We start from the raw sequence: 11,246 nt of genomic DNA on the forward strand, positions 1-11,246 counted from the left end.
TTTTTTTTTTTTTTTTTTTAAATTCTCTATTCTTCTGCCTCACATTTTCTTACCTGGAATTTTGAAGGAAACTGTGGCGCCTTTTGAAACAGTAATTGGTTCTAGTCAGTGTTTGGTTCAATAGGCTGCTAAACAACTGGGTAGTGGAGTATGACTGTAACCTTTGTTAATGTGCATGTTATTCATGTTTTATAAAAACACTGCCAGAAATATGGTCAGCTTAAAATATCGAATTAAAAGTAATTTTAGGTACTACGTTTGCACCTGACTCCCTTAATAGTTTGTGATTTTAAAATATTTTCCTATTTTTAAAAATGATTTTTCTACTTTGTTGTTGTATAAATAAACCTCAAGAACTTATGGAAATAGGGGGACTGATCACACACAAAGATGTCAAATACACAAAATAAACAAAGAAAAAAGAAAGAAAAATCTTATTTTCTACTAACTTCTTTCAGTTATAGTAAACATAGGTGTTATTGAAAAGTACATAATTTTTTAAAAATTTTATGCACAAAAGTGATTTTAAAAAAAAAAAGTTGACTATGTCCCTTTAAATCCAAGATGCTGTAAAAACTTAAATAATAAAAATTGAACAGTCAAAATAAACAATAAAAGCTTTAAAAATGGACCTTGATATAGTAGCAATGATTAGAGCATTAGCTACCACTCTGGAGATGTAGGATCACATACAAATTAAAATGAAATTTATTTATTTTTTGCTATAGTGCAACTGAGGTCTAGTCAAATAAAAACACCAATACAATCTGACAAATATCCAGCAATACTGGCCACTTGAGTTCAAGAAGTCTATTTACGGGAACACAGAAAAGGAGAACATTGAGGAGAGAACCAGGATACACCGAAGCAGCATGGTAAGGAAGATTTCCAGCAAAAGCTTCATGCTATGCCCAGGTCTAGCCCCTTTCTTCACCTCTGTGTGCACCACAAAAAATGAATTCAAGCTGCACACAGTGTAAAAACTGAAGACAAAGTACAAACACTAAAAAGGATTTTCCAAATGTTTACTAAGTAGGCCATCCAACTTAGTACTGTAAACAAACATATCCAAGCAATAACAAATTACAATTATGTCAGTAACATTCTGAAGACAGAAGAAAAGTTGGGTAATTTAAATATAGTACAAAAATGCACAAATATACATTGAAAACTCTGTTTTTAACAAAATAAATTTTTAAAAAATTCACCAAAAACCTTCTCAAAGCAGATAGGATACCAACAAAAATATCTCGTTTCCACCATACTTGGAGACAAATCACATGAAATCAAAGTTCACTGATAAGACATCTAATTTCGGCCAATTATTACCGACAAAAGTCTATCAAATAAAAAAAATAGAGCTCTAAGGTCCCAATCCTGCAGCAGCACATTAATTCAATGGGACTACATAGGTGTGAAAAGTTATGTACGTGCTCAAGTCTTTGCAGGCCCAGGACCTAAATCACTCAACCCTGAAAAAGTGTGCCTGATCATTTCACACTGCTCTTCTTGTCAGCTTTGTACATCTCAGGCAGTTCAACTCCACCAAATGCTCTAAACCCAATGACACAAAGAATGGGAATAGCACTAACTTGAGCATGTGAAAAAGAAAACAAAACACCCACAAGCCACCCACTGCTTCGAGTTATCACTACCGAGAAGGTGAAGTAACTTAGGGCAGCTCTGAGCAGAAAAGAATATCCCACCATAATCATTTCTGGTTTGCATAGAAATCTGATTTTTGTTTGTTTTTGTTCAACATCTAAAGCAAAAAACATCAGAAAAGATTGTAAAGGTAGTTGTTTTGGTGTAGTTTTTTAAATAAGTGCATGGTATAAAAATTTCACTTTTATGTATGTTAACTACATCCTTTCTGTTCAGGGCAGGAGGAATGTTTTGGCATTTGTCTTCTACCGGTAATGCTCCAAGCTATTCATTTTGCTGGCTATGAAAGTCCAGAAATAAATTCTGATTTTCTACAAATTGTTACACATCCATGTTTTCAAATATTTCTGCCAGTCCTGTGTCAGTAGCCTTCTCTTCATTGTATAGGTAAATTCACCTTTCCAGTTTATTGGCAAGTGTCCAACAATGACCCTTCAATCAATGTAGACAAACCCATCCTTACTTGTGCAGATTGACAAAAGTAGAACATTCTTTTTTTTCAAAATGTCAGAAATATACTTATTGTTCCAAAGTAGGAAAAGCCTGAACACAAACAGAGACAAGCCTCCTCAAAATAGATTTGCTACGAGGAATTAATTACTCAGGTCTCCATTTCAGTCTCTATGATTTCAATCCTGGAAGTAGTTCTTGCATCTGTCATGTTCTCCCCATCTAAGTCCAGAATGACAGACAGATCAATAGCAGGTAATGGTGCTCTCCAGTACTGGAATGAGTTGTATTGCCAAAATTCTTCCTCATGCTTTGGAAATAAAACACAATGTGTTAATGTATGGCACTGCAGTAGAAAGAAGAGAATAACCCCCTTTGCAAAAGAAACTGAACCAAGAGATATTTCCCAGATGGTTTTAGGGTTATATATTTTACTTTCTTAAATGTTTTAAATGTAATACATTAAAAAATAATGGACAATCCTAACCAAATAATTTGCTTCTGTTTTTGGAATAATTATTTAAATATTTTTGCTGAGGACTATTGTATTATCTTTGAGTACCTTGTGTACAACCATGTCTACTGCAGCTCACAGTTTATGCATGCAATGATATATTTAAGAGGCAATGTTTCTGCACTTTTTTAAACTTTACACAAATCAATATTGTTCATTACAAACCCTCCTTTGTTGCCTCTCACGAAATATACGAACACTATGGACAATTTCAAAGTCTGAGACTCATGAGACGTTTCTTAGCTTAAGGAACATTCAAGAACATTTCCATAAGTCAGGGGTGGGCAAACTATGGCCTGCGGGCTGGATCCAGCCCCTCAGGGCTTTGGATCCGGCCTGCAGGATTGTCACCCCTGTGGCACCGTGTGCCCCGCGCCGCTCCTGGAACCGGCCGGCACCATGTCCCTGTGGCCCTTGGGGAAGGGAGGAGGGGCAGAGGGCTCAGCGCGCTGCCCTCATATGTGGGTTCCACACCCGAAGCTCCCATTGGCCACGGTTCCCTGTTCCCGGCCAATGGAAGCTTCGGGTGTGGAACCCACAGGTGAGGGCAGCGTGCAGAGCCCTCTGCCCTCGCCCTCCCCCAGGGGCCGCAGGGACGTGGTGCCAGCCGCTGCCACCCCGAAGCTGCTCCAGGTAAGCGGGGCCGGGCTGGAGCCCACACCCCACACGCACCCCAACCCCCTGCCCTGATCCCCCTCCTACACCCCGCACCCCTCCTCCACCCCAATCCCTTGCCCTGAGCCCCTTCCTGCACACCGCACCCCCTCCCACACCCCAACCCCCTGCCCCAGCCCTACATTCAACTTCCCCACCCAGATATGGCCTTTGGGCCAAAAAGTTTGCCCACCCCTGCCATAAGTGTTATCAGTTACAAGAATCATAAGTATTTTCCCAGTAGAGAACTGAATGCATCTATGGTAGATATATTTAAAGAATGGTAGCTACAGTGAAAGCAATATATTAGAAAAGATTTCTAATATTTTCTGTTCAGTTTTTCTTTCTACATCTACATATATGCAAATACAAACAAAGCAATGTTAATAATGAATTTTCACCAGGGTATATGATAAGCAGTGCAGATGACAACTGATAAGACTGGAACAAATTCATTACTGATTTACTCTACAGACGGATTTGTTACAAAACTGTTTTTTTCCCTTTCTGCTGGCAAATCTGCTATCTGTTTTTAGCCAGAGATCATTACTCAAATAAGCAGCACTAAAGTTAATGGAATGAGACACTCCATGCAAAGACTGTTTCTGTTGAAGAAACACAGACCATAAAAAGGGAACATAAGTAAACCTCCAAGTCATCCATTGTGGAATATATAAAATATCCGTTATGTATAAAAGTTGTTCCTCCAGACCCATGATTCCTTCCTAAACTAAGGGACTAAGCAAAAACAATTACTCCTGTCACAACTTAAAAGGACATGTATTTCTGTATAATTTTGTTTTACTGTATTGTTTCTAATACTCAGAATCTTGAAACAATTCTTTCCATTTCTAATGGAGTTTGAAATTAATATGGTATTTCTAACTACTGAATTGGCATCATTCAGTGTAGACATGGCTTTTGAAATAATAAAATTTTGCACCCTCTGCTGGCTCCGCAGTAGAAGAGAACAAAATGTGATAAAATAATAACATGGAATTATCAGGCAGTCATTTGGTGTCATAATATTAAGTGTTTGAACTCAATGTGTGGTTTTTATGAAGATCTCTAGGCATTTTGCAAAACCTACATTCTCATACATGTGCACAAATGCACTATGTTTTCAGCTAACAGTACTTTATCATTATTATTTGTATTACCATAGTGCCTAGGAACTCTAGTCAAGGACCAGAACACCAATATGCTAGGCAATGTACTGCTTACTATCACAAATTGTGTTTTTCATTTATACAAGTTCTTTGGAAACAGACTAAAACAGCATAGTATACCCATAAGCTAGATGTCCGTGCCACAAGCAGTAGGAGAACGTAGTGCCATAGAGATGGAAGAGCTATTTACATTTTAATTGAAATAAAGACGAAATTGCATTTATAATAAATATAGAGGATTGCAGGCATCAAAATCTTTCAAACTAAAATTTTTATATTGCATAGTATCAATGATGCAAATAAAAAGTAACGATTTACATTGTCGAAGCTTATACAGGCTTCAAACAAGTTAGGGTCCGATTGTGCTAAGAACCGTACAACCATACAGCAGACAATCCCTGTTCCCAAGTGGTTACAATGTAGGGCCCCAATGCAAAGAAGTCACATGCTTAATTTGATATGGGACCACTCATGTGATTATCTTTAAGCATGTGTGTAAGTTGTTATAGGATCAGGACCTCAGCTTATTTATCTAAAGGAAAAAAAAAACGTAACAAAGAGAAAGTCTCTTTGTATCATGCACAATCTATACTGCCAAAGAAAGGATAACTTCAGACCACAAAAGATTGCTGCATGTGCCAAACACGAGCAAAAAGAGTGTGTGGGAAAGGGTCAGATCTTTCGTATAACCTTGGAATATTTTCAAAACAGGGCTTCGAAAATCCACTTGTCAAGGGTAAGTGGAAAGCCTAAAGACCTTAAACCATCAATTTCTGCAGAATTTAATCTTTCGTTTTAAAAGACTGATTTTTCTAACTCTACCGGTACAAAGATAAACTCCCATATGTGACACACTATGCTGTCTTCTTGAGTCTGCAAAAAGTCAGCTCTAGGACAAATGCAGTTATAACAGCTTTGACAAGCAGCAGCATGACATTAAAAAAGATTCCAGTCTGTTTTGCTACTGTTATTATGACATTTATAGGAATCAATAAAATTGTGAATAATGTTAATTTCATTATGCTGCGGTTTGGGAGAGCTATGAGCAGTAGAAACATCAATGATCAAGTTAGCTGTGTGCTGGACCCCAAATAAACAGGTTAGAGGGGTAGAGTAACCAAGTAGCTCTGTTATCAGAAAACTCCACCTCTTCAGGAGTGTGTATGTCTGATAAATTTGAAGCTAGAGGATATCAAAAAAGAAGCACCCTATGCAGAGTTTATAGAAACTAGTAAATTTGTCAAGACTTATTTGTCAACATATAGCCCAAAAGATACTTTAAAAACAGAAATTTACAAATCTTTATAAAATCTTTCTGCAGAATTGTTTTCAGTAAGTCATATCTATCTCCTTAGTAAGACAGAACAAGGTATGTTTACAGCCTTCTATACAAGAAAAAAGGTTTACATAATTACAATTAGTAATTACAATTACCCTGATTTAAGGTAAAAACAGAGATAAATAATGAACTCAACATTTCCAATACAAATCCTTAAACCAACTTGTGCTACCAAAATACTCAATGGAGGAAGGAGTCTGTCTTTTCTCCTTCCAAACAGAGATATGTTCTTGTACGAAGCCTGGCCTAGTATGGGTTTTCCATTGGATTGAAAAATCCTTCCTCACTTCATTTGTGGGATAATTCTACACATTTCATATGTACATTTCTACCATGAAGGAAAGAAAAAGGAGCAGGAGAAGAGAACATGACACTGTATGTGGAAATCAGAAAGCCCAACACAGATCTCAATTGAACATAGTTATGTCTTCAAGGACTCAGATTTTAAAAAATGGGTACCTAAAACTAGGGACTTAAGTCTATAATTAGCCCGATTTTCAAAAATACTAAGTCTCCAAGAATTCCCCATTAATTTGGTCAAGGCTTCTATTTTCAGTTAAAACATCTAAATTGGCAGGGAGATGAACTAATAGATCTTATCTACCCCCAGCTTCTATGATTTATAATTGGGGAGGAGGTTTTACAGTTGTTTTATTCAGGAATTTCCTTCAGCAAAAGTGTTGTAGAACTCTTGCCTACCATTGCCATTTAGTTTCATTTTTTAAATCTACATTTTTTTTTTCTGCCTCACCACAGGTTTAAAGATATGCAACAGGTTAGAAGTATGATAATACTTCTACATTATAATATTGCATATAATGGACAGTATCACAGATCTGCAAATTGCACTTTTATCATAATAATAATTGAACTGATACTTATTTGTGACATCTTCCCACTGGACCTGTTGCTTCAAGTGGGTCACTCTGGCAGCACTGCACAGAACAGCTGTGCCAGGAAAAAATTTCAGTGAAAAATTAGTCTCTGAGAAGCCTCCACTCTTTGGATTTAGTAATCCAGAAATGTTGTCAGCCATTAACATGGTATATCTTTAGGGCTCCTCCTTGTGTGTATTCCAATGGTGAAGTGAAGTCAAACTAAACTGTCATGCGTTCAGGAAAAGTTGGGTTTTACCTTCTGCCTAAAGAATGAGTACAGAGAGGAAGAGTGGTGATACAGGTCCTTGTAGTGTCCCAGTGAGACGAAAGACCCCTGAAGGAGGCATGCGTAATCCATGGAAGACTCCATTTACAGGAGGCACAAGCTACACAGAAATCTTAGAAATACAGAGTAAGGTACCTTATCTAGTTAAAATTAGAGTGAAGTCTGTGCACTGTGTTAAACCAGTAAATGTTGTGCAGCGGTGATGGAACAATCTGTATAGTGGGGGTGCTGAGAGCCATTGAACCAAACTGTAAACCCTGTATACCACATGCATGGAACCTACTGCAAGCCAGGGGGTGCTGGAGCATACCCTAGTTCCTGCACCTATGGCTTTGTGGTTAGAGACTGATGCAAATAACCTTTATATATTGCCCAGCTGAAGAATCACTTGTGTAGTGAAACACTAACTTGGTCCAGCTACAAAAGATGCTATGTTAAAAAGCAGAGATAGTAAGGCTCAACCTTCAAACATGATTTACATAGAAGTAGCTGGGAGGAGCAACTGTATCTGGACAGTGAACAACCACCAGATGTTTCAGATAAGCCCAACACTTGTTGTCCACACCCAGTAATGGCACGTGCCTTATGTGGCCACATAAGAGAGTTTGGTGTGAAGGGAGCAGCTGGGAATGAGAAGGACACGCTGTGCTTTCTGCACTGACTTTACCAGGCTGTTACTCATGCTGGAGACACCCCACAGAGGAGCTGGGTGTAGTGCGTGCAGCGCCTGGCACAGGGGCCCTGACGCGCCAGAACCGAGCCCGGGCTGCAGGCTAGGACTCTCCCGAAGCCCTAACAGCCGGCCCACCCTAATCAGCACCACCCCCTCCCCCGCCTTTACCTCCTCGGTTCCCCGCTCTTGCCCCCGAGGATCCGGGCTTCGGGCCCCCAAGCCGACGCCGCCTGCCCGCATCGCCTGCTCCGCCCGGGGCCCTACGTCTCCCCCGCGCTGCTGCTGCTGCCTCCTCCCTCCCGGGCTGGCGGGGTCTCCGGGTTCCCCCCCGGGCCTGTTGCCCTTGAGTCCAGGCCGCTTCCCCGGAGGCGCCTCGGCCTCCTCCAGTTTCCGCTTCTTGTCAGGGTCCCCGGGTACCGCGCGGACAGGGCTCCACAGTTCGGGGCCGTCCCGCGGGCGCCTCCCGGGCGCGCGGAGCAGCGGAGGCGGTTCTGGTAGGAAACGCTTCCAGGGCACGTGACACACTAGCGGCTCCGCGTGTCGCTTGGCCATCAGGGGGCTGAGCGCGAGCGGCTCAAGCACTGGAGCGGCGGTACCTCCGTAGCGGGCGCAAGCACGTCTCTCCCAGCGGGCGGAGCGGGGCTAGGCGCGCATGCGCCTTAAGGAGGCTTCTGTCCTTCCCTCCCCTTCCGCGTCTCGTAGTGCCCTCTAGGGGGAGTGCGCATGCAGCCAGGTCGCTGGTGGGCTGGAAGCCGTCATGGCCGACAACTCCACGCCAATGCAGGGGCGAGACTAGACACTGCCACGCGTTTTGGCTGTTACCGCGTGAACCTCCTGCCCGGCTGGTCATTTATCTGTCACTCCGTCCCACGCCTTTCTCGGGTTTAGCTGCTCGCCTCGAACCTCCGTCCTGTTGTGTAGCTACCCCGTGGGGTAACGCGGGCCGAAGCTACACAACCCCACTAACCACCTGTAATTTACCGGGGTCCAGCTGTTTAGGACCCATGTTACAAACTAGAGCTGAGAAGTACTGATTTGATTTAATCCCGCCCAGGACAGAGGAGCTACACTTCAGCCACTGTATTTATCTTGGCCCAGGGTGGCACCTACAATTCACCATCAGGGGCCAGCTGTGGGTGTACCAGTCACATGCAGAGGGATTTAGTACATCCCTCGTTGGGGACGTAGTATCTCTAGAGATGAAGCTCAAATCTGCATTCACCTTTTTGCAGCTTTATCCCATTACAAACTTTGCTGTCGCTTTGGCATAAGTGTTTTCTACCTCTAGGACTGGGACAACTTCGTAAGGATTATCTAAATAAAATCAGTACCACACAGTATGCAGACTGAATTAAAAGGTCAAGAGCAATTGGGCAATACTACAGGTTTAAAGGGACTGGTATGATCAACATTTACACTAAATGTGCCTTATTTCAACAAATTTAAAAATGTAAAAGGCTTTTTGAATGTATCCATCTATAAAGGATTAGAGTAGATTGTACAGGGGGAAAAAAGCCACAGGAGACCATCAGTTGCCTTCTAAAGGCAGAAAGAGTTTATTTATTTTTATTTCCCTTAATGGCAGCATCTAAGCTTTCAATAGGCTTTACTTGAGATTGGACTAATTTATTTTTATTAAAAAAGCAAAAATCTGATTCCTTTTAGAAAGTTCAGACTACCTGCAAGTAAACCTTTATTGAAAACTGCTGTTAGTCCAATATGGTTTCTGGATAGGGATCGGAGCAGAACAGTTTTTAAAAACATGCAGGCTTTATGCTCCCAGACAGCATTTAAAATAGTAAATGCCTTTTTGCCCATGTGAACTTTAAAATTGTACTTTCAATTAAAGCAAAATTGGAAGCATGAAATATCTGCCTTAAAAACAGAAAGCTAAAAATGACCTTATCAATGCCAAGAAAAAGATACCACAGCTAGATGAATGAGAGTGTGAATTTAAAATACCATAAATTTAAAATCTATTATCCAGTGCCATTTCCATGGAAACGGCTTGATTCCCTACCATACCTTTTTTACTTTTAAAAGGATTTTCAAAGGGGATGATAGTGTAGCTAAGTTAACCATTAGATTAATGTAAAGAGAACAAAGCAGTTAATTTGATCCTTCCCCAACACAAGTCATTTAATAATTCTTCTCATAGAAAATATTTATATAACTTCAAAATACAAAAATGATTGTATGAAATTACAATCTGTGGATTAATATCCATCTAATTTACTTTAGTAGGCAATTTACTTAGAATAAGGAAACATATTATTAGAGGTAGATTTAAAGTACCACATGTAAATTGCCTTAAAGTTCCAATCAAATATCCAACAATTAACCTAGGTATGCTGTAACAAATATAGAAGTTGTTGCTAACAGCCAGAGGTGAGCGGGGGTAGAAATCATGTGCCCCCTAGATTTCTACCAGGGTTCACACCAGAACATCAGAAATATAAGGGCTGCTGTAGAGGCACCTCTTAACTGTTGATATTGCTGGGGCACAATTTAACGGTTCTGTAGTGAACCCTGGCAGCAGAGGCAACGTGTGCGGGTGGGAGGGCATGCCATATGGCCTGGTGACTGCAGCGTGGCCTCACAGTCACTCACTGAGCCTTCTTCAGTGCAATGCAGAGCAGCTTCACAGCACCTCCCATCTCAAAACCAGCTCCCTGCCCTCTGGCCAGCCCCACCTTTGGCCAGACACTCCCAGTGCAGCCAGGCCTTTGGCCACAGGATCCCAGCTCCCTGGACTCTATTCCTGGCTTGGTGACGGACTCTGAGCTGGGACAAGGCAGCTGGGCCCAGTTCTCAGGGCTGCAGGTGCAGTCCCTGCACACACACGTCCTTCCCCTCTGTATAATGAGGGATCCCCACCTCACTCCCAGCAGCACAATGTGGCTTGTAAAGCACTTTGAGACACTGCTGGAGCACAGCAAGCTGATTGCTGCTCTAGATGTGCCCTGTGAGCCAGCCTGGGGGACAAGAGGTGGCTGGTTTATATCAGTGGGCAGTAGCTGCCTTTCCATCATGGGAAGGGACGGAGCTGCTTCCAGCAGCAGGTATAAGGAGGGGGTAAGGGATGAGCTCTGCAAAGAGAGACCAGGGGCAGCTCCTGTGCAAGGCAAAGGAACACCACCTAGGATTTGCTTAATTTTAAACTTAATGACTCCCCATTATTACAGCACAGCCATACACTCTAGGCACAGTTGTCCCAACTGTGTAACTGCTTTCTAAAAAGAAAAGAAAGTAGCAGGATTTCTCTATTGTCTAATAATCCTTAAAATAAATGCTTCAAACACTTTATTTAAGCAACAGATAAGTTACACTGATAAACTTCAAATGGGCAAAGTGAGAGTGCAATTCCTGCATTAGCAGACCAAGTCTTATTTCTGTTTCAAGGTTAATTTACTCCCGGTCCTTTGTGACATGATGCTTTGCTTCACTCCGTACTATGATTTCATATATCAATATTCAAATTACCAAAGCCAACAAACTATTAGAATAGATTGCTAAGCTTAGCATGGCCAGAAAATTATAATTTATAGTTTCTAAAATATTTTATCTTTTGTTTCTATTTTCAGTCCTACAGAAAATGGTCCTGGGAGTGCTAAGTGA

General features: G+C 41.3%; 1 protein-coding gene across 1 annotated transcript; it reads right to left on the bottom strand.

The window, feature by feature from the left end:
• Positions 1 to 1,011: 1,011 nt before the first annotated feature.
• Positions 1,012 to 8,180, bottom strand: C6H9orf40 (chromosome 6 C9orf40 homolog). Its single transcript, XM_065406521.1, has 2 exons — positions 7,797 to 8,180; positions 1,012 to 2,425 (listed from the first exon to the last, which is right to left on the bottom strand). The coding sequence occupies exons 1-2, from the start codon at positions 8,178 to 8,180 to the stop codon at positions 2,267 to 2,269; spliced, it is 543 nt and encodes a 180-aa protein (XP_065262593.1). The 3' UTR covers positions 1,012 to 2,266.
• Positions 8,181 to 11,246: the final 3,066 nt, after the last annotated feature.

Source organism: Emys orbicularis, chromosome 6 (genome assembly GCF_028017835.1).
Source record: "Emys orbicularis isolate rEmyOrb1 chromosome 6, rEmyOrb1.hap1, whole genome shotgun sequence".
In the NCBI taxonomy this organism is placed as follows: Eukaryota; Metazoa; Chordata; order Testudines; family Emydidae; genus Emys; species Emys orbicularis.